General features: G+C 37.2%; 1 protein-coding gene across 3 annotated transcripts; it reads right to left on the reverse strand.

Moving 5' to 3' along the window:
• Positions 1–15,101: 15,101 nt before the first annotated feature.
• On the reverse strand, positions 15,102–23,522 carry LOC132610365 (uncharacterized). 3 transcript variants are annotated; one of them, XM_060324668.1, is made up of 4 exons: positions 22,806–23,522; positions 17,335–17,421; positions 15,674–17,255; positions 15,102–15,568 (listed from the first exon to the last, which is right to left on the reverse strand). In XM_060324668.1, exons 1-4 carry the CDS (start codon positions 23,160–23,162, stop codon positions 15,396–15,398), a joined length of 2,199 nt encoding a protein of 732 aa, XP_060180651.1. In that variant the 5' UTR covers positions 23,163–23,522; the 3' UTR covers positions 15,102–15,395. The 3 variants fall into 3 exon arrangements, with proteins under 3 accessions (XP_060180651.1, XP_060180650.1, XP_060180652.1); XM_060324667.1 differs by having other exon boundaries at positions 15,102–17,255; XM_060324669.1 differs by lacking the exon at positions 22,806–23,522 and adding an exon at positions 18,773–20,943 and having other exon boundaries at positions 15,102–17,255.
• Between the last annotated feature and the right edge of the window lie 1,612 nt (positions 23,523–25,134).

Consider the following 25,134-nt stretch of genomic DNA (forward strand, 5'->3'; position numbering starts at 1 on the left):
CCAAGATCGTATATTTCTCAATTTCTCAATGGACCGCACACCCTCGAGTGCCCTATTACAATAAGGGGTCCGGGGATCAACTGATCTAGTGAACACTTGTGTTTCCCTCCTTACCTCTCGCTCAACTGGGTCCATAAAGGAAACTGGTAGTACTGGAGCTCTTCCTTCTCCTGGCTCGTCTAATACCATCGGGGTTGGAACCTCCCGACGTGGTAACTCATCCCGCATCTCAAACGGATCTGTCTCGACAAAAGACATCACCTTAGAAGGATATGTCTCAATAGAGTAACTTGCTCCCTCTCTTGGATTATCTGTAGTCTTTTCCGTAGAAGTCATCTCCTGAATATAAAACAAACAAAGGTCAGGATTAAGAATTTCATTTCCTATGACTATGCTCTATAGCACGATCTAGGAAAAGAAAGAAAGATAACCATCCTAAATGCCCTGTAGCCTCTTGTTTATAAGTGTGGTGCGCAACACACCCATAAACAAGACTTTACTAGACACGGCTTGTAGACATCCCTAGGACAGACCTGCTTTGATACCAAATTTGTCACGCAACAAATCTAGAGAGGCGTGGCCGACACTCGGTGCCACACTGGGCCCAAACGAACCACTCTGAATCTGTAACTCTGGAGCGGTAACCCTCAACTTAGGCTGATAGGGCCTACCTGCATACAAACAATACCAACAAACCGACAAGGCCACAATCTGAATATACTCAAACACTGGCTATCTTATCTGAGCTAGGCGCACACACCCTAAACATATATATACAACTGAGCAAGCCGACGAGGCTGCTATAACTGTACTCAATCCACCATATCAAACTAGGTATACACAAGGCCAGCAAGGTTACAGCACTGACATACTATATACAGGACTCGTCTACAAGCCTCTAAGAAAAACATAACTGTAACATGGCCGGGACAAGGCCCCGGCCTACCCATCAGGTCTGTAAATACAAAGAAAGACACCAAAAGACCTGGAAACTCCGAACAAAAAGAGCTCACCAATTAACTGATACTAGATCTTGTCTACTGTGGAAGTCTAACCGTCTGTCTACCTGTACCTGCAGGTAGGGGTGGGCATGGTACGGTATTTGAAACTTCGGTTCGGCAATTTCGATTTTTGGTACTTAAAAATACTATACCATTACCATACCAAATTAATTCGGTATGGTTCGGTATTTTTAAGTTCGGTTTCGGTATTTTGCGGTACGGTAATTTGGTAACCATAATTTATTCGACTACGACTTACATATATACATATAATAAAGAATTATGACTTCGGCTATTCAAGAAACGTCTCAATTATATTATACTAACACCTTACACGTGTAAAAATATTCAAAAGAAAGTACAAGTGTAACACCCCGTACCTTTAACCTAAGCTTTGACCATGATCCTAGACTTAGAAAACCAGATAAAGAATGTGGGAATTGGAAATTTCCTCTTCAGCTGTAAGATGGTGGTTTACGCCCATGAACAGTGACCGTATTTCAGTTTACGGGCCGTAAATCAAATCGTAAACTGGTAGTTGAATGTCATATGGTTAACTACGGACCGTATTTCACAATACGGCCCGTATTTCAAATCGTAAACTGAAACCAAGGATTTCTGAGCATTCTGGAATTTGGCAATTTGATGTCAAATGGTTAAACACGGACCGTATTTCAAAATACGGCCCGTATTTCAAAATTTATTTGTAATTTGGGAAAACTTCCTTCATGAAAGTTGTAGAGCTTTGAAATACCTTTCCAACGGTATATTATGGGCGTCAAACGGACATCTGTGCAAAGAGTTATGGCCATTTTACTAAAGAGACGCAGTGCAGTCCATATGTCAAAATACGGCCCGTATTTCAAAATATATTCATCCATATCAGTTCTAATCATTATGTTTCATTCCTTCAAGCCCTAGAACGACTTCCTACCCTCTTTCATCATCAAGAACACCAAGGTAAGCCTACTGTAATTATTCCAAATCAATTCTAATACCTATCCTTGTAATATAAACAAGAAATCATCATTCCAAAACTAGGGTTTTCAAGAAAACCTATCTCAAGGTTCAAGAATTCAAGATTTTGGAAACCTTCTTCAAAGCTCAAGTTTTTAATTCAAGTTTTGGAGCAATTAAGGTATGTAGAACTTCCATCCACATGTGGGAATCTCTACGTTCTTCCCCATGCTCCGTTTCTTGATATCCATGAAGTTCAAACCCTAGGGCATTAAACCCAACATATTGGTAGCCCATATTTATGTATTTATGTACATGAATTTTGTATCTATATTCGTTATTGTATTCCTAATTTTCCATTACGGTTATTAGGAACCCTAGCTTAATCCATGAATCATGAAATCTTCCTCGTGTGTTCTCATTATATTTATATGAAACTTTATGATTTTATGTAGCAAGTTACAAACATGTTTTCAAGTCAATTATATATATATATATATATATATATATATATATATATATATATATATATATATATATATATATATATATATAATTATGAACTATTGTTCTTACTCATGAATCAAGAACATGTTTGCAAGACTTCGACAACTTATCTCAAGAAACCATATTACAAGATATTTCATGAAACCATGTTACAAGTTATTTCGTGAAATCACGATTACAAGTTATTTACAAGTTATTTCACGAAAATCATGGGCTTCTTAGCCAACTATATTATGTTCATGTTTTTGGGAATTACTTAGTTAACCGAGAAGGCTTAGATAGCCTGAAACTACGTTGCCACCGTAGGATAAGGGTTGTCAACAAGGAGGCAACACCTTCATTATGCAATTTGGATCCTTACATGCTTATTATTACTTAAATCTCATATCCCTGGGAAGGTTGTGAGTGTTCTGCTGGTAGGACGCAAGTACCAGACCATGTTGTCGGTTATACTATAGCATTCCCCACGTTACAAGTAGTTTTACATACAAGTATTTCTATTGATTTACTGTTTTAAGATTTTACTCACGTTGCATGCTCATGTTCAAGTTACATTCAGTTTCAGTTCATGTCCTATACCTATACTGTGCCATGTTCTTCATTTCAGCAGGTTTTACATACTAGTACTATTCACCATGTACTAACGTCCCTTTTGCCCGGGGCCTGCACTTCACGGTGCAGATACCGATTTTTAGGAGCATACACCTGCGCAATAGGATCACTTCAGTTATCAGCTTATTGGTGAGCCCCACTCCTCTCGGGGTTCAACATGGAGTCTGCATTAGTATTCAGTTTATGGTAGTCCAGGGCCATGTCCTGATAGTTAGTATTCAGACATGTTTTAGAGGTTTCATAGACAGATGTTAGTTCACAGAGTCAATTGTGCTTTCATGTTTGCAGACTATTATGTTTTCATGATATTTCATGCTATGAGATAATTTCAAGACTATATTCCGCAAATTACATTTTCATGATTCATTTAAATTACATCATATAGATTATATTGTTTTGATGCCCATGTTGACAAGCAAGCCATAAGGTTCGCTCGGACACATGCAAGCAAGGCCTGAGTGTCGTGTTACGCCCAGGCCATGGTTCGGGGCGTGAGCGTGACAAAGCTTGGTATCAGAGCCCTAGGTTCAAGTGTCTTAGGGAGTCTATGAAACCGTGTCCAGTGGGGTCACTTTTATATGTGTGTGGCGCCCACATATATAAACAGTTGACCACCAAGACATTTAAGATTGTCTAACTTCTTTCAACTCTAGATCGTGCAATAGAGCTGTGTTCTCAGAAATCACTCGAACTCATGTTTGTTTCCCATTCTACCGAATACGCCTAGTCTCAATGGATGAGGAAGATGTAAAGCTAGTCGTTATCGATGTGTTTCTCTCCGATAGAGGCATTAGGAATTATTCTAACTCGTGTCATGAAGCTTAGAGCAGTAAGTAACATTCTCTTTCCATCGAATTCTAAACGTATCGAATGCGTAAGCGGCGAGAAGGAAAATTCGAGACCCAAGACTTACCAAATAGTGCATGGTGTGTTTATCAGGTGATAATACCCTTTTAAAAACAAGTTTCGGCATGGCAGTATACATAGGTTATATACCTTACAGAATAAGTTTATTTGGATTATCTAACCATGGAGCTACCATATAAGGGTGATGGTTCATATTTAAGACCCCACGAGGTAGGATGTTATGAAGTTAACCGCAGCAGGCATAAATTGTCCACGGTAGTTTTAAGTAGGAAATAGCCTAAGAGCCAATCACCTGTAATACTAGAAAGTATCGACTTTTTTTTTAAGGATATATATATTTTTGTCATATGATCTATGCACATGACTAAGAAGGGACTGATGCGATAAGAAAACCACGAGCAGACGATATAAATTTTTGTAGGGTTAGTTTTAAATTATTTCAGCTTATTCAGATCAGACCTAGAGAGTATGACATTAGTAAGCTACTAAAAGAAGCAGATATTACTACGAGATAAAAGATATGGCAATTCTCTCTTAGGTTATGTGATTAAATATTTATCCCTGGTGTATAGTATGATATAAATTTTGAAAGTGTATAGAGAGTTTGGGGTTAGTTGATCCAATTCCTTGTTTAAGACAAATGAAATTTCCCTAAGTGTGATCCATGTCTATAGTTCAGAAAGATAGTATACAACTCCAGAATAGAGTCAGATAAGGAGGAAAAGTTAGAAATAACCTTATGCTTCACTTTAGTACTCAGAGAAGAATTAGAGATTATGATGCTAGTAAGTGGTCAACAGAAGCATAGTGAGTAAGTTTGAATAGACACAGTGAATTAGAAAATTTCAGTAGAGTTAGTAGAAGTACGATTTGAGTTACTTAGTCAAGTTAGCACTGCTAAGGTAACTGCCTGAATACACCGAAGGCGTGTTAGAACCCAAAGGGTTTAAGTTAAATTCGAGGTATAGAAATTGGTGAAAGAACAAAATCATCTAAGCAGTAAGAGAGCAAGCTACAGAAGAAGAGTCTTTAAGAGTTATCAGAAAAGAGTTTTCCCCAAGACTGACAAAGCTAGCATGCCAGTTATGTACATTACAAACCCGTTCATTTAAGTAATCCAGTTTTCCCAGTAAGTAAGACTTGCTTGAAGTAAGCGGAAGAAATGAGCCGTCAGTATTTTGGAGGAAATTGGCAAAACCACTAGATGACCACTTATCGCTAACTCAAGGGATCCACAGGATTTAAATATCAACTCTTGAACTAAGGAGGAGATCGTGCGATAAGGTGCCGATACAAACTATGTGTTTTATAAGTTGATAGGTGTTAAAGAGATTATGTCAGAGGATCACAGTTTCATGTAGCCAAGATAAGGTGCGTAGAGTGTGATTTTTGTCATGTTGTTGAGATCAAGTACTAGGTAATTATGTTATAAGATAAAGTTCTAGATCGAATAGCGGATTTTAAGGGTATAACAGTTCCAATTCCAGAGTAATTCATGTATTATGTGGTATTAATGACCAGACGTACTCTACTCGTGCCTTTCATACCCATACCATGCCCATGTTAGAGCTTTACACTCCATGTTTAAGATACAAGAATTAAGACTTCATACGATGGTAAGGTATGCAAGGGAATGTCCTTTCATGTTTCGCACATCAGGTGTGCTCGTGTCTAAAGTTAAAACATTTTCTCCTTTTTATTAAAGAGTTAGCTTTTGATATGAACTTATATCAATAAGTACTATTTCAAGTTAATAATTAAAGAATTATTAGTAGGTTTATATTACATATAACAAATAATAAATAATTTACTCCTAAACCAAAATTTGGGAACCGACACTTCATATCTAAAATTTATCTCATCGTATCATTTTTCTCACACTTTAATCTTAAAACATTCAGATTATTTCTTAAAGATAGGCTTAGGTTTAATATACTAAAGGAGGACTATGATGCACCGAACACTTCACCTAACACTTAGAATCATTGTAATAAATAATAACAACAACTTGTAAAGCGTAAAAAGTTAATTAACGAAGCTATAACATTTCAAATTATTAAAAGTCATAGAGCGCAAAATAAATTTCAAGAACCTGTACGCTTTCTTGCTCAAACGGGCGTGAGTTGCTTTCAACGTTTGCTCTCAGGGGCAGATGTACCATTGTAAGTACGGGTTTAATTGAACACATAACTTTCGATACGGAGCTCAAATATGTGTATAAAAGTTACTAAAATTGCAATAAATAGTAAATACATATAATGGTTCAATTGTGAAAATCTTAAAAGATTGACCCATATAGCTTTAAATCCTGGATCTGCTTTACCTTTAGTTAGAAGTTGTCGGGGTGCTCTTCAAAACGATAGTCTTTCAAGTTTTTCTATAGCTTAAGAATTCTTAATTTATGCGCAATATTATTCTTTCCTCACATCCAAGTTAAAGCTGCATGAGAATATGCCTTATAAAAATGTAAGTAAACATGCATAGACATTTCAGAACGATGAATGCATGTGAAAATGCTTTCTTATGAGAAATCCAAAAAATGAAAAAAACAAAATGCTTACTTAAAGAATAGAAGCAGCATATCAAACCTACTGATCAAAGAAGGATATTCACAAAGTTATTTTTGAGAGATTTGAGTATTCCCATCCATGGCTGCGTTCATTGTTTCACAAGTTATCAAACAATCCACGACCTCAACCCATAACCCCTATCTCTATATATATTTAGTAACTTTTACGTTATAAAATGATAATGATGTGAAATAAGTATCATTAAAGAAATCAAGTATCAATAGATATAAATGATTTACAATAGAATATGAAAGGTTGGAGTTGATAATAATTGAGATTATTAAGGTTTTATATAAACGGATTTAATTACTGCTACGTGGGCTGGCCTAGAAAAACAATGACTTAGGATTTATTACAATTACGTGGCTGACTCAGTAATGGGTTTTTATTCCAAGGGGATATTTTCTTTAGGAATTTTTAAGGCTTTTTAATAGTCCTTTTAGTTAGCAGAATGATTGAAAAAATGCCAAAAAAGGAGAAAAAAGATAAATAGGAATGAATGTCATAGAGAGTTGCCATATCACCTTATGTATGCCTAGCTTTATATTATATATAGATTGTGAAGATGGTATTTGAACGCTTCACAGTATACATAATTAGCTATGTACCATCCTTCATAAGGTTAATTTGTAGCTTTGATAAGTTATATTATGCGCCAAACATTCATCCAAGTGTTTGCTTCCTTATCAATACCTATATCGTTTAACTATATGTATATTACAAAGTGTATTTCACAAAAAGATGTATTCAAACTCCAGTTGAGTTTGCATATGACCACACAATTTTTCCAAGTCTAGTTATGACTAGATCTATATCACTAGAAGTGGTAATATTTTTATAGGTTTGTTGTGATTACATTAAAAATATGTTACAGAAATATTTACTTCATTAGTATAAATGTCTCGATTTGCTTCCGAAGTAGCAATATCTTATAAGAGGTACTAAGCTATCATAATTTGAAATGCTTCGAACACATTCAGATGAACGTATTCCATTCTTGACGAATAAGAACTTTCTATGAATATTATAGGTACATATTCATTTCATGAAGTGAATGTTACTGTAATTTGTAAAGGTTATAAATATGAACATGGATTTAATTGTGAATATATGATGACTTACCTTTTCTAGTAATTAATAAAAAAAATACTCTGAATATAATTAGTAAACATTTGAACTTTTCTCCTGAAGTAGTAGAAGAATTTACTTTCGTAGTGGTAAACCTTTGAACTTTACTCCTGAAGTTGTAGAACTGAAAACATTTACTCCAGATGCTTTAAAACACTGAAATTACTCCCGAAGTAGTAGATCTTTGCTCCTGAAGTAGTAGAACTTTGAATTTACTTAGTAAATCTTTAAACTTTACTTCCAAAGTGGTAAAACATTAGATTTTACTAGTCTACCATAACGGGCTTTCAAAAATCGGTACATGAAATTTTAATGAATTTGAAAGAAATTGTATTAAGAAGTAATCTATATGGAACTTCTGACGCGTCAATTTGTGTCAAAGGTCTGGATATGTAACTGCTCAAGATATCATCTTGGCGCTCTATGTAGAAATCATTGATAATACATAACATATAGCTAGTTTAACGGAACCAATTGGAAAGAAGTTTAACCTTGAAATGTACTCCTGAAGTACTAAGACATTTGTCTAAAATATATTTTGAAATAACGTCATCTTGTGCTTGAGCTAAAAAATGAATAAGGGTCATTTGCACGATTGCCCTTCAAGGCACTAGTCTTTAATTTTTGCCCCTCAAATTGGTGATCTTTAATTTTTGCCCTTCGCTAAAAAAAATTTGGTTTCGGGTTCGAACTTTCGCTCAGTCAAAAATTAAAAAAAAAATCACAAGGTAGAATTTGGACTCGCAAAACAGAGTTTTGCAGCCAGAGGTTTGCCTTCAAGCAATTTATTTATTTATTTTTATTTTTACTTGGTTGGAATTTTACAAACCTCTGCCTTAAGGTCTAACTTTTGCCCGAATAGGACTAATTTTGGGTTAAAATTTGCCTTAAGGCTTAACTTTTGCCCGAATAGGCCTAACTTTGTTACAAATCTCTGCTTTGCGAAATTCCTTTTTTTTTTATTATTATTGACTGGGGTTCGAACCCAGATCCCCGGGGTATTAGGCGAAGGGCAAAAATTAAAGACCACCAATTTGAGGGGCAAAAATTAAAGATCAGTGCCTTTGAAGGGCAATCAGCACAAAAAAATGAATAATGAGCTATACAAATTTGTATATGAAGCACATACAAATAATCAGGTTCATTCTCCGAATTGAATGAAGAAATTGCACAACATACCTTCTAAAGATATACAATAACAACTTCATTCTTTCCTTCCCCACCTTTTTTTATGTTCCAGGTTGAACTTTCCATTGTTGGGGTTTATTACTGTCTTCAATAATCTATTGATAACCTTCCATAATCTAATTAGATAAAAGGCTTAATGCATATGCGGCCTCCTAAACTTGTTCCATTTTTTCATTTTGGAACCTTAACTAAGTATTGTTCCTATTGAACCCCTGAACTCATTCTCAAGTGTGTCTATCAAACACAATCCGACTTATATAGTATTCCATCTTCAATGTAGCAACATGCTAATATATATTCTAATTTAATTATGCTATCTTTTAGCTAAGATTAGCAGCAATTGAGAGGGGAAAAAAGAGTAGCTCTTAATTAAGGTGACAGTGGAAGAGCAGAACCAGCAAAAACCGACACATTCATGACTTAAAGAATCTTCCCAGTTAGATATGTCAATAATCATAGTGAGTATAGTAAATATATTAGTGCAATCTATAATAATAGAACCAGTGCATAGGATAATTAGGGAATAGAGGACCACAAAATGATTCTTTTTCCATTTTTAAACCGAATTCCCGCTCGTTTTCTTTTTGGCCAAATGAACAATTTTATTCAACCAAAGTGATAGTTTTACACCACTGACTCTGTATTGGACTATAGAGATCAGATCCTAGATTTTCAGTATAAGCTAATTACATGATTAAACAAGACATAACATAAAGCCTATACAGGGTATTGTTGCAAACACTCTACTCCAGTTGCTCATCCTCTGCCCTTTAATATGCAATTGTAGTATGATATCTCTGCACTGGATTCTTGCTTTTTTGTTGAAATCTTCTGCAATTCCTTTCACTCCTCATCTGATAAACCACTACTGCAAAAAGGAATCCCAGTATGATTGATCTTGGTCTACTGCTATGCACATTCCTGGATAACCATTGCAATTCTGTAGTCCAGTCTCCTATGCTTCTGTGTATGCCCAACCACTTCAAGAGAGTATGCCAAAATTAATTGTGAGAACCTACAATCAAAGAACATATGTTGCATTGTTTCCACTGCATTAGTATTACATGCACACAATCTTAAGATACTTGAATCCCCCATTTAGCTAGTCTATTTACTATTGCCAATTTTTGCTGCACTGCTAGCCAAAGGATAAATTGTTGTCTTGGTATGCTACCTTGAGACATCACCAAACTCTTCCATGGTACCTTGGGATGCCGGGGAATAAGAGATAGGTATGTTTTTTTGATGTTATATTTCCCTGTTATAGAGAACTGGTCTAGATGAGCTATAGGATTGACATTAGGGAACGATCCTCTTGCATCCAGTATCTTCCAAACATTGGAAAATTAGCTAAGTCATTTCTTTTGATGTAAAAGTCGTGGATCCATTACACCCAAAGAGTATCCTTTTTGTGAGATAGAGCCCATAGTAGCTTGCATACAACTGCTTTATTCCACAGTCCAAAGTGAATAATAATTAAGCCCCCTGCTGCTCTTGGTAAACACAAACTGTCCTAAGCTACTAAAGCCTTTATTGAGCTCTCATGACTACCTGTCCAAAGAAAGATTCTACAAGTAGCAGTGACCGTTTGAATAATCTTTTTAGGAAGTAAAAAAAAACTGAGCCCAGTAAGTTTGCATTTCAAAGAGAACACTTTTAATCAATTTTAACCTGCCACTGTAAGAGGGCAGCTTGGAGGACCAACATCTAATTCTAGCTATCTCCACCAGTGGTATGCATTGTTGTATGTTCAATTTCCTGGAGCTTAGAGGGACCCCCCAAGTGCTTGAAGGGTATCTCACCCAAAGTAAACTGCATCTCTTGCAGAACCTGATCTCTAAATGCATTTGGAACCCCAACAACATAAAATGAACTCTTATCAAGGTTTTCCTGCAAGCCAGACACAGTGGAGAAGTGGTTGAAGGCTTCAAGCAATATTGGATTGAGAATTTGTCAGATCTGCAGCATAGTATGAGGTCATCAACAAAGCAAATAAGAACCAATTGTAGCCTTTCACACTTAGGGTGATAATTGAAGTCTGGATTGCGTCTAAGCTGCTTTAAGGACCTGTTGAGATACTCCATGACTAGTACAAAGAGGTAGGGTGACATAGGATCACCCTTCCTAAGGCCTTTTTTTGCTAGAAATTTCTCAGTTAGTGAACCATTAATAAGTATAGAACAACTAACTATTGTAACACAAGTCATTATCCACCCAACCAGTTTTGTAGGCATTCCAAATTCCATCAGTACCATGTTCAAAAATCCCCATTCAATAGGGTCATAAGCCTTTCTAATACCAATCTTCATGAAGCATCTTGGGGAAACATGTTTTTGTCCATAACCTTTTACCAATTCATGTGCAACTATAACATTGTCAAGTATACTTCTACCCTCTATAAAAGCAGATTGAGAGGATCCTACTAAGTGATCAACCACAATTTTTAGCTTAATAGTAAGTATCTTGTCTATCAACTTATACATAGTAGTGCAAAAAGCAATTGGCCTGAACTCTTTCACATAATTAGGATTAGTCACTTTAGGAACTAATGTGACAGTAGTACAGTTTATACTTTTCAAAAATTTACCAGATTCAAAGAATTGTAATATTGTATCTGTTACCTCTTCACCCACCACATGCCAATATGGTCTGAAAAATTCAGCAGGGAAGTCATCTATCCCAGGAGCCTTGTCATTTGGGAGTGCCCATAGTGTAGATTTTACCTCTGCTGCAATAACAGGCAGTAGCATCTGCCTTCTTTGCTCATCAGTGACACATGGTCCATCTCTAGCTATAGCAGGGTCAATGCAGGGCAGATCAGCTGTTGCAGTACCCAACAGAGGTCTAAAGAATGTGATAAACTCATGCAGGATCAGTAAGTCTATCTCCTTGTATATTGATGTAACCCTGTTCCTAGCCTGTCTTGCCTTCAAGTGAGCATCGAAGAACTTAGTATTGGAGTCACCATGTGCTATCCAAGTTGCCTTTGACCTTTGCCTCAAAACTTGCTCATGAAGGTAATCCAATTTCTGGATTTGGGTGATGATGCTTCTCTCAGTGGCAATCAATGTTGAGTCAAATAAACTAGCACTGAGCTGATTTTGAATCATATGCAGCTGGTCTCTCAAGCCTTGGATTTTTGTTTCCAAAGATGACATTTCTTTGTTTAACTGCTTAGATTGAGCCCCTAACATCTGCAACCTTCTCCATACCCTGAATATAACATATCCCTGGACTGGGACAGACTACACCTGATTAACCACATCCTTGAATGAATCTTGTCGTAGTAGCACTGTGAGTAATCTAAATGATCTGACACTAGGCTGATAGACAAGAGTAGTGTCCATTAATATAGGAGAATGATCAGAACATTCTAGGTTGCCAATAAGTGCCTCCAAGTTGCCATACTTCATAAACCAGTGAGGATTGCCTAATATCCAATCTATTATGCTATAAATCCTCACTTGAGCATCGCTCTTATTACACCAAGTGAATTCACACCCTCTTCTAGCTGGGTGGCCTAATCCCAGGTCATCTATGCATTCCACAAAATCCTGTATCTCTTGTTGTTGTACAGAGGCCGCATTGATTCTGTCACGTACTAAGATACAAGTGTTGAAATCTCCCAGAATTAGCCAAGGTTCCACCATTGCAGCATGAATTGTCCTTAGGCCATCCCAAATTCCTTTTCTTCCTACAGTAGTGTTTACCCCATACACAAATGTTATATATGAGGTAAAAGATGAGCCTCAATCTATCATTTGGCAGTGTACCAGTTGAGGGTGAGTTAGCATCACATTTACTTGCACATTACTCTACTTCCAGCATACCCAAATTCTACCATTTGGCTCCACTGTGTAGTCTGAAAAACAGGTCCCGTCTACACCCAAAAACCTCCTTACTCTATCTGCTTAGCCCTGCTTTTCTCTAGTTTCAAGGCATCCCAACATATCTATTTTATTCTTCTGCAAAAAGGATTTCAACTCTTTTTGCTTGTAGGGCTCGTTGATCCCTCTAATGTTCCAAGAACATAAGATCATGTGGGATTGAGCAAAGGCTGCTCAGGACCCTTTATACTAGTACTATCCTCATCTATGAACCCTAAGGCACTAAGTTGTTGCTCAACTATTTGTACATCCTTTGAGCTTTGACCAGTATCTGCAAATGTCTGAGGCTGAGTCTCCATTGTACTTGAAAAGACAGCTTCATGCGCTTGTTGTCATTGCCAGGCTCATTGGTTTTAGAAGTACCAGCTTGTGTTGCTCTAGCTTGCCAATGAGTTTGTTGTGTTTGTGGAAACTACTTCTTCTTACCCTTTGGATCACCCACATTCTTGTTCACAACCACCGGTGGCTCTACCACTGTGTCTGGATCAACCCTTGCATTTGTTGTTTCCTTTTCCTTAGACTTATTTTTGCTATCTTTGGCAGCTTGATTCACTGGGCAGTTCTTTGTTTCATGACCCAAACACATGCAATCTTGACAATACTCAAGCCACCAGTCATATTCTAATTGTTGCACTCTGAATTTTCCTTTTATCTCTTCAATGATCATTTGTTCAGGGATAGGTTGTGTGACATCCACCTCTATTAGAATTCTTGCACATGACAACCTTTCTTCCTCAGTTGTGAGTCTATCAGTACATAGAGGCTTGCCCAAATAGCTAGCAATTCTACCCAAATTCTCAGTTGACCAATATTGCACCGGTAAATTTGGAAAATTAACCCAGAGAGGCATCTTTCTAATGGATTCTTTACCCATACAAAATCTGCAGTCCATTTCTGGAGCAACATGGGTCTATAGTTAAATGTATATGGTCCATTTTCTAACACATCCCCTTGTCCCTGCTCAGTATCAAACTTGAAGATAAAGTATCGATCATCGTGTAGGAATACCCTAGGAGTATAAAAAAAGTTCCAGATAGCGTAGACAAATTTGAGCATTTGCTTAAACGTGGGGTTTTTTCCTACTACGTACCCTATGAGTGCACAGTCCCATTTCTACTTTTGTAGTTCTACCTCATCCATATTCAATTTACCAACCTTTCTACCCTCACGTAGAACTGGAGGAAAGTATGATAGGGTTTTACCTCTCTTTGGGGCTCGATTGTTCCTTCGCGATGCTTCAACTGCCATCGCCGAGCTCCCCATCGAGAAGGTAAGCTTTCGTGCTGCTTGAGCTGCCATAGTTTCGTTTTCAACATCCGTGTGAGGTGTCGTTACTATTTCTGCTTCTCGTTGCGTCGCCACCTTCGTCGGAGCCTGATGTACCTTTGACCCTTGCGTAGCTCCGGTTAGCCATTGAGTGAGCTGAATCGGGGCTAGTGCTTGTGGAATTCCAGTCTCAGGTGTAACAACATGGCTATTTTCAAGTAGTGGTGGAGCTTGGGGTTGTACTGGTGGTGGATTAGGTCGCGTTGTCATTGTAGTTGCACATTTTCTGGCCATTACTTCGACTGGCGTATGTTAGCTATCCTCGCGTAACGTGCGCCTGTAGAGCGAATTTCTTAACATGCGCCTAAAACGATTTTTTTCCAATTCCCGCTAGTTAGGGGCACTAATTATAGCAACTAGTGATATTAGAGCATATTGTATTAATTGACATGATTTTTTTCTAATTTTTCCTTAATATCTTCTCAAGGGTTAATATCATTTTTGGTCCATCAATTATTGATATTTATATTTCAGTTAAAATATTATTCCACTCACATTTTCCCAATTTAATTTATGCTTCTAATAAAAATCAAATTTAAGGAGTTTGATAGACACATATGAGAACGAATTCAGGGATTCATTCAATAGGAACAACTCATAGTTGAGGTGCCAAAATGAAAAAAGTAGACAAGTTTAGGTGGCAGCATATGCATTAAGCCTAGATAAAAATCTAACATTGATACATCATGCTACCAATAACCTTTTACTTTCAAAGTACAGCTACTAAGCAACCAGTGTCGTCTCTTTTCACCTTATAATACCGCATGCTACCAAGAGCCTTTTTTTTTCGAAGTACAGCTACTACACAACCAAGCGTTGTTCCTCTTTTTATTTCTTTTATTAATAGTAGTGTCCGTGCCAACTTGCAACCGATACCTGTTATCTCCCACCAACACAACTGCCATGTAATTTTGTCCAGCAAGACTTAGACAGAGGGCGAGAATCACCTACCTACCAGTGTAGTTGACTATCAGATACGAGGTTAATTTCTTAACTGGTACAAAACTAGCAGTCAATAAAACCAACGCAGTCCAGGCCAAGCGCTGATATCCCAAAAAAAAAAAAAAAAAAAAATATTATCATATCTTCATTGGAGTCCCTTTTTCGGGTGAAAACAGCTGCTACGATAGCTTTACATAAGAAATTAGTACCATTTACAGGGGACTGGAATTCGTTTGTGTTTCAGACAAAAAAGCAGTTTACACCAGAAGAAAACTTAACCTGCTAACCCTAACTCTTTAAACCATATGTACCCTGCTACCCTTAAAAGGGGAGAAGCATATGTAATTTTGTTTTCAAAAAGAACTTTGAAGAAACCAAAAGGCCATTTTAGTCAAGGATGCCACCAACATTTAGTAATCAACAAAAAATCCAGAATCTATGGAAGGAGCTTCAGGGGAAAATATGTTAAATCCTGTTGAAACTGGCACGTCTGAAGGTGCAGAAACTAACCAATCATCATATTGCATGTCCGAACCGGTGGTGCTTTCAATTAACTGAGGATGTCTACTTACCTCCGGTGACTCTGCAAGTTTAGGATTATATACATCATCCAAACTGTTAGTTTGGCTAACAGGTGTCTCCCAACCAAAGACAAAATCTTCGAAACTTGGAACTAAAGTATTTTCACCTTGATATCCATGCTGGGAAATATTTTGGCTATCAGATGATGGTGCTGAAATATGCTGTCTACACAGTTCAGGTTGGCAAGAGAAAGTATTCTCACACCTGCTTCCAAAAGTGCTTTCCGTCGTTGCAGAGGAAGGCAAATTGTCATTGCAGGGAACTGAACATTTTGATGAGGTTCCTCCATCTGGCTGATTGGACAACTGGGAGACAGGGGTAGTTGACTTTCCAAGAGCGGTGCCTGCATTCGCCGGGCAGGACAGTAGATACTGGGAAGCAGTGGTATTTACAGAAGTGTTCCCCCCTCCAGGATGGAAGGCTGCTGAAGTTTGCTGAGGCAAACTGTTAGCAGAGTTTCCGTCTGCATACTGTTGAGAGAACATTTGGGCTTCAGATGACAGTGGGTTGTTGTACATATTACCCACCTGTGACTGGGAGGATACTGAATTTTCAGAGGAAATAAAGCTTTCAAATTCACTTAGAACACTAGGAAGGTTTGACAACTGAGGTTGAGAAGGTGATGAATTAGCATATGGCTGAAAGAACATAGGAGCTTCCAAAGATGCTGAATTTGCACATACACTAACTTGTGGCTGAGAGGGTATCTGAGGTTCCACTGGTGTATAATTTGCAGACCTAGGGTGCCTAGGTAATTGAGGTTGGCCAGAAACAGCATTAGCACCAACTACGCCAGCACTGGGCTGGGAAGGGATCTGAGGCTCCATTGGTGCATAATTTGCAGATGCACCCCCAAGAGCAGGCTGCCCAGGTAGTTGATGTTGGGAAGAAACAGCATTAACACCCAGTATCCCAGCAGCATTGGGGTGAGAGGTTATCTGAGGTCCCATTGGTGCATAATTTGCAGACACATCCACGACACCAGGCTGCCTCTGTAGTTGAGGTTGGTAAGAAACAGCACTAGTACCAAGTGTGGCAGCATTGTGCTGGGAGGAAGCAATATATGCATTCGAGCCTACAGGCCGTGAGCCACATGGCACTTGCCACCTAGCCGTCAAAGAATGAGTTCTACCAAATTGAGGCACAGAACTAATGTTTGATGAATTGTATCCTGATCTATTAGTTGCAAAAGCCTGTCCAGGTGACCCTGCCCTTTTGAAAGCTGGCCGGGAAGTAAGAAACTGGGGACCCATGTGACCAACGTTGTGCCTATTGTCCCTTGGACTAACATTAATGCTTGCATTGCGCAACTGTTGAGAGACAACATGGCTATGAAATCTGTCTCTATGAGCAGTTAACCGCTGTCTATTTAAATTCGGTAACCCAGGACTGCTTGACACGGAACAAGGACGAATTGGGGCTTGTCTAAACGTTTGGTTCTGTGGGGGATAATAATTGGGTAATCCCGGAATAAAACCTGGAGCTTGGTTAGCTACATGTGGGGGAACAGATACTGAAGTATCACGGCCTGGAGTGACCGGTGGAAGCGCTTTATCACTTTTCCTTGTGCTTTGTCTCTGTGCTTTCCAAAACTTATCCTTGTCAGTAGCATGACAATGGGCACCGCTGGAAATGCCAATGAGCCAGTATTCACATGGAGCAAGTTTGTCACAAACATAACAATGGCACTGAAATTAAGAGAACAGTGATCAAGCCTAACAAATTTTCCCTCAAACAAAATGGACTTCAAATGAAGGATAAAATTACCTGATCACAGTGCCTATCATGGGGAGTAGAACCAAAGGGAAATTTAGCACAATGATGTCGTGGATGGGGATAATCTCTGCAGGCAATCTGCAAAAAGGAAGACAAACAGAAGAAATCGACGTCAAAAGACCACCTCCAAACTCCCAAGTGAAAGATTCGTAAATTGCAGAAAGACAAGCAGAAGAAATCAACGTCAAAAGACCACCTCCAAACTCCCAAGTGAAAGATTCGTAAATTACACCGGACAACTGTAAAACTAAATTAGCATGCGAAAATCTATACTAAACAGAAAAGGAGAATTTTCCACTCAGCACTTCTTAATGCGCAGAAAATTGCAATGTAAATGATAATATTAAGTGCATTGGCCATTGAATAAGCCATCAATGTGTCTTTGTGCATGCTCATAGTGGTACCAAGCCAGCGCCCATCACGTGCAAAGACCATGCAGGAAAACTATTGCAAATCAGCTATTTCACTATCAACCACAAGTTAAGCAAGATAGATGACTTATGTATCGTTCCCTTAATTACATGGGTTATCTTATTATGATAGAAATGCAGGTAATCTCATCTCCGGAATCGAAAAATTGCCCACCGGAGGCAAGGATGTAAAAGTTCCTGCACAAAACTCACTAGTGGCAAATTTGGCAATCAAAACCCAAATTTCTTTGTAGTACCATTTTGACAATGTCCTCTGTCGTACAAGGGCTAATGAGAACCCAAAAATAAATATGTATATACATTGTAAAGGAGGGATTTGGCCATCTAGCTAATGTGATAGGCAGACTACTCTCACTTAGTTTCACTTTACATGGAAATGGTGCAGTTAAAAGTCAACCAAACTTCCAACGTTGAACTTCTGTAAGAAACACAGTTTACAGCATGGACACATGCAGAGAGAGAAAAGATAAGGAAGGCAAGAGTGGCATTACCCCAACTGATGTAAGGTAACTACTACAACAACAAGAAGAAGATACCCAGTGAAATCCCACAAAGTGGGGTCTGGGGAGGGTGGAGTGTAAGCAGACCTTAGCCCTACCTTGGGAGGTAGAGATGTAAGTAACTACCTTGTTGACAATTTCCTCATTACAAAGGGTGGAATATTGCAAGACGCATCCAACTGTACTACGATGTCCTTTAAATTTATAGGGTTCAACCAGAGAGATGATAATATGTCCACGCACATCAGGCATAATGAACAGGTAAGGGTGCAGTTTAATTCATCTATGTAGTTCAGGCAGTCACTGCCAAACATATAAATGGAAGAAGCAGCATGATAGACGTTATATGGTGATATGTTACTTATCAGTTCGTTCTAATCTTGTCTCTTTGAAAAACAAAGCTCACAGTCACTGAGGCTTGAACCTCCCATGTGGAGAAATCTGACCTGGCTTCCCAGATAAATTATAGAAATTTCTTGACAAGATAGAGGATCTCACCCTCAAGGCAATCCATTTAACTGCAGCCATCTGGTGCTCCAACAGCAATCCGAACAGAAAATCAAAATCCTTTCAGGGATCAGACCGTCATTATTTCTAGTGTTGATTATAATAAGTTCCTAAGGAGTCGCCTATCACCTATGTGGCACAATCAGGTCAACTCTTGTCTCCTGCCTCACCAACTCTCTCTCGTACCTACTAGAGTTTTGCCTAAACTCTAAAATCAGTAAAACTCACAAAAGGCTTCTATGTTCTATTGACTTAGCAATAAACATGTTATTGTGCAGAACCAAGGTATGACATGGAGGGGTGAGTGACAGGTCGTTAGTATCTCTCTGCTAGTTCATCTTCCACTACATGCACTGCACTGATACTCATCCTCCACTGGTCCGATATTCATGACCATCCACATCTTTCAAAACTTCAGTGAATGATCCCTACTCTTCTTTCAAACCGTGTCTGCTTGAAGGAAAACACACATCCTCTCCGAGATGAGTCAACAATCATGCATATCCATTTGAACTTTCATCCTGATGAACGGGCTCTGGTCGGGTTACTGTCAGTTTGAGTTTTCAGTACTTTGTATTTACTAATGACAAGCTAAAATAAGCTATTTTTAGGAAAATGCTTAATTCCATATCTTTCCCCCATACTCCACAACAAAATAGGTAGCAGAGCACAAGAACGATCACTTGATTGCGACAGCTGCACTCTACTATTTCATCACATGTTCTAAAATTTCAGAAGGTTCTTACTGCATCTTAGCTTATCAACGGAATGTTTTCTTCAGCCATACAGTATTAGGTCCCTTTACTCACCTTCATCCTTCTGAACCTTTACAAAACTTCCACCTAGAATCTTTAGAGGTACATGTTTTTTATGATACGACCCAGAGAAGGATAAACTCATTGCTAATCTATGAAAAACTCATCGCTAAAACAACTTTAGAGGTACATTATTTTTATCATATGACCCAGAGAAGGACATCAAATTGTGATCAACCCCCTTTGGTATCAGTGTCTGGAGAACCATCAGAAATCTTTGGCCAATCATCCATAGTAGATCAAATTACAAAGCTGGAAATGGAAAGAAAACTTCCTTTTCGGAAGACTGTTGGTTAGGACACACCCCTTTGAAACAGTCTTATGATCTTCGTCAGCAGCAACAACCAACCTTGGAAGAAATGTGGTCAGAGCAAGGATGGAATTTCAGTTTTATATGGTGTGGCAAAAGGATAGCAAGGGCTTATTTTCAGTCAAGTCAGCCTACAAAGAACAAAACAGATCAAATTTTTTGGTAGAGGGCTGGCCATGGAAACTGATATGGAAAGTCAAGATTCCTTACAAAGTGGCTTGTTTTGTTTGGTTACTGGCAAAAAACAAAGTCCTTACTCACGAAAATTTAGCCAGGAAGCACAGGCAGTGTTAAAATTTTCAAACTTTTTCTGTTTCCCTATCCGGAAAAGGAAAAAAAGAAGAAAATGAGGTCTCGAGTTCACAGCAAAAACACTAGGTGATTTTTCCCATCTATTCAAGCTTGGGGGACAGAGTACCTGTTCTGGTAGGAGGTAGCACATACCCCGTGGAATTAGTCGAGGCGCGCAAAAGCTGGCCCAGACACCACGGTTATTTAAAAAAAAAAAAGACAATTTATAGGATAAGCTTGCCTGTAAAATTCTCCAAAGGAAGACCTAAATGAAAAACTAAAGGATCTTTCAAATTTGTTTTCAAAAAGAAATACAATTGTAGGTGTAGCTAACAAGTTCGGCTATCTGATAACTAACACAGTGAAGGTTCTCTCTTCCCACCCTGCTCGGCACTCTCCAATGGAGCTTTGTATTTCTGCTTTATTCTCCAAACTCATGCCTCAACTTCTCAAGCCAAACTCTCTACATACCTCTCCCCCACACAAACATTACAAGTTCTTAAAATCTAATTGTAAAATCATATTTTAAGGAAATGAGTACATAGTATCATCTCTCTGAAACTCCACATGTTCATAATCTTTCCATCTATTCTTTTGTATTTTTATTTACTTTTCCATTTTGTTGTTTTTTCTCACTAGATCAGAACTTTCCAGCACTAAATCAAGAAACTCCAAGAAGGAAGCAAACTAAACAGACACAACATCTTTATTGCATAACATAAAAAAGGTGCCATCTCTAACAATAAAAAAAGTGCGATCTCTAACAATAAAAAAAGGTGATATCTCTAACAATAAAAAAAGGTGCTATCTTGCAAGTTCATAATCTTTCTGAAACTCCACAAGTTCAAAATCTTTCCATTGCAAGCAGGAACCAAACTAAACAGACACAAAATCAATTGGCTAAATATAAAAAAAGGTGCTATCTCTACCAATTTAAACAAAAGGTGCTATCTTGCAAAATTGAGTACCTGACCCTTTTCACTTACAACAAGCAAATCATCATAATCATCACCTCTAATGTAAAATCAGAAATTATTTTAAAGAAATGAGTAAAACTATCATCTCTCTGAAATTCCACAAGTTCATAATCTTTCCATTGCAAGAAGGAACCAAACGAAACATGACACAACATCAATTGAGTAATACAAAAAAGGTGCAATCTTGCAAAATTCAGTAACTGACCCTTTTCACTTACAAAAAACAAATCATCAGAATCATCACCTCTAATTGTAAAATCATAAATTATTTTAAGGAAATGAGTACAAAATATCATCTCTTTGAATCTCTACATGTTCATAATCTTTCCATCTTTCTTTTGTATTTTTCATTTCCTTTGCCGTTTTGATGTTTTTTATCACTAAATTAGAACTTTCCAGCACTAAATCAAGAAACTCCAAGAAGGAAGCAAACTAAACAGACACAACAACAATTGGGTAATATAAAAAGTGCTATCTCTAACAATTAACAAAAAGGTGCTATCTTGCAAGTTTATCTCCCTGGAACTCCACAAGTTCATTATCTTTCCATTGCAAGAAGGAACCAAACTAAACAGACACAACATCAATTGGCTAAATATAGAAAAGGTGCTACCTCTAACAATTAAACAAAAAGCTGCTATCTTGCAATATTGATTACCTGGCCCTTTTCACTTACAACAAGCAAATCATCTAAATCAACAACAACAACAACATACCTAGTGAAATCCCACAATGTGGGGTCTGGGGAGGGTAAAGTGTACGAGACCTTACCCCTATCTCGGAAGATAGGGAGGCTGTTTCCGAAAAGCACTAAATCATCACCTCTAATTGTAAAATCATAAATTATTGTACGGAAATGAGTACAAACTTAACTATCATCTCTCAAAAACTCCACAAGTTCATAATCTTTCCATTGCAAGAAGGAACCAAACTAAACAGTCACAGCATCAATTGGGTTATATAAAAAGGTTGCTATCTTGCAAAATTCAGTACCTGAATTTTTTTCATCTATTCTTTTGTACTTTTTATTTCCTTTGCCATTTTGTTGGTTTTTCATACTAAATCATAACTTTTTTTTTTTGATAAAGTAAGTAATTTCATTGCTGGCATCAAGTAGATGCATAGTAGTTACAGAAGTAGAGTAGCAAAAGGAACTTATCATCTCCAGTACATGTCTAGTTAAGAGCTAAGGAGTTGATAAAGTTCATAAAGGTAACAGGGGAATCTATTCGGGACAAGTAAACCCAACTATACAAAAACATAAGGCATTTAGCTTTTAAAGATTGGAATGAAGTTGATATTCCATCAAAGCATCTCCTATTCCTTTCATTCCAGATGCTCCAAACAATAGCAGCAGGTATCATACTAAAGCATAACTTTCGAGCACTAAATCAAGAAACACCAAGAAAGAAGCAAACTAAACAGACACAACATCAAAATGGGCTAAATATATATATATTTTTTAAAAAGGTGCTATCTTGCAAGTTCATAATCTTTCTGAACCTCCACAAATTCATAACTTTCTATTTGAAGAATGAACCAAACTAAACAGACACAACATCAATTGGCTAAATATAAAAAAAAAAAAAAAAAAAAAAAAAAAAAATCCAATCTTGAAAAATTCTAGTTACCTGACCCTTTTCACTAACAACAACCAAATCATCACCATCATCATCATTACTACCACTTCTATCATTATTCTCAACTTCAACAGGCTTATCTGGATCTTCTTCCAACACCACACAATCATCATCCTCATCAACAACAACATCAGTCTTATTATTACCATTTGTTATTAATGACTTCAAATTCTGTTTAGGGTTCATAATTACTTCACCAACCACTACAACATCATCAGAATCATCTTTACTATGTCCATCACCATCACCTAATAGCTCTGTTATCCAACCATAATCATCGCTACCACCACGACCCACTACTTCTTCATCTGAACTTATATCAAATATCACTCTCTCCGGGTCAACCATCCCGACCCGACCCGACCCGAATTCTCACAATTTCTTGAAATCCCCCCAAAATATCTTGCATGTATTGAAAACGGAATTTTGGGGTTTAAAATACAAACAAAGAAGAAAAATGGTAGGGTTTCTTTGTGGAAAAATTGCAAGGGAAAAAATAGAGAAAGTGAGAGGGTGGGTGTGTGGGTCAATAAATGATTAAGTCATACTAATAAATAAAAGTGATTGGAATTGGAAACCCTAATATATTACACAATTTTGGAAGGGAAAGCTGAACTATGGAGATTTTTCCTCATTCTCTCTCTTTCTAGTTTTTGATTTTTCTGCGTTTATAACTATTTCGAAGGTCTTTCAAATAATCATATTGTACTGTGGAGTACTAGTCGACACTCATCCATACTCTATTATAACATTATGGTAAATAAATATAATGAGATGATATCATGAACGATTGTTTCAAAAATTTTTTAATCTTTCATGATACTATTATAATATAAATATACAGATAAGATAAATTAATCTTAGAATTATTCCATTAATTTAGATGAGATATTTCATTAATCTTAGAATTATTTTATCTCATCTTCTAAATGAAATAAATTAATCTTAAAAAATGTGATAAATTAATTCCAAAATTATAATTCTGGAATAATTTTGTTCACGTACCAAACCATCAGAATTTAGTTTAATACGAGAGGGAGTATTTGGTTAGTTGAGTCACGAAGTCGGTGGGTGACTCGAGGTGGGGAACAAGAGGTAAATTGCTATGCGTTTACCGTTTATTTTTTTAATAATATTGGCTACAGTACTTGTACTTTCATTAGAATTATACTCTATTATTGTATATGGTGGGGCCCAAGTAAAAGATATGGAAATTTCTCCAATGGCACCAAGTGTGTAATGTTATTTTTGACATTGCACTGCTGACGTTAGAAGGTGCCGACTTTTTATCCAAGTCACTAGAGTCCTCAACTGGTTGAGAACCTACCATCATTCAAATTCAATTACTACCTCCATCGGAATATTTTTAGTAATTTTATGGGTTAATTAATGAGTTTAGTAGCATATTAAATATTTACAATACAAAATCAAGTAATATAACTGAATTATTTATTTAAGTTCAATAAATATAAATTTAATTAATGTCCAATTTTGTTAGGCTAATCAATTTATTTGGGTTTCAAATGGTAAGTCCACTTTGCTAAGCACATTGTATCATTTAATCCGAAATGTTATTTTGATGTCACATGTCAAATGACGTGACGCACCAAGTCAAATAAATAACCAATGAGATTATGCCACATGCTGAAATGACATAGCATGACAAGTCAACTCAAGTCAAATTAGAGGTCAATAAAAAGACTCACGTGTAGAAGTGACATGTTCCAGCCAATCAAATATGGTTATGATACTTCGATCACGTGTCAAATGACTAACGCACCAAATCAAATAAAGAGTCAATGAAATTATGCCACATGTCAAAATGACATAGCATGACAAGTCAAGTCAAATAAAAGGTCAATAAAAATGTGTCACGTGTAGAAGTGACGTGTTCCAGCCAATCAAATATCATTATGACACTTCATCTGAATGATTGAAGAAGAGTTTGCCCAAATCACAACTCTATCCTCCTACAACTATAAAAAAGGGTCCGCATAATTCAAAAAGGACACCATAGAGCTCGTGAATCAAATGTTGCAGGCTACTCTACAAACTACAAACATTCAAACTTTTCTCATGTCTTCAGCTTTATTATTAATTTTAGGGCAAGGTCAAATTATCCGCTGAACTCTGCAAAATGGAATATATTTGCCCTCGGTAAATAATCGAGGTCAAATATGCCTTCATCGTTATAAAAATGGGCTAAATTTTCTTTTGTTTTTTCCAACGACGAAAACTTAGCACTCGGTATACCATGTGTCCCCCAAATTATGAGGGCAAATTTGAACATTTAACTTACTTCAAGGGCAAATTTGACCTT

The sequence above is a fragment of the Lycium barbarum genome, chromosome 9 (assembly GCF_019175385.1).
Source record: "Lycium barbarum isolate Lr01 chromosome 9, ASM1917538v2, whole genome shotgun sequence".
Lineage (NCBI taxonomy): Eukaryota > Viridiplantae > Streptophyta > Magnoliopsida > Solanales > Solanaceae > Lycium > Lycium barbarum.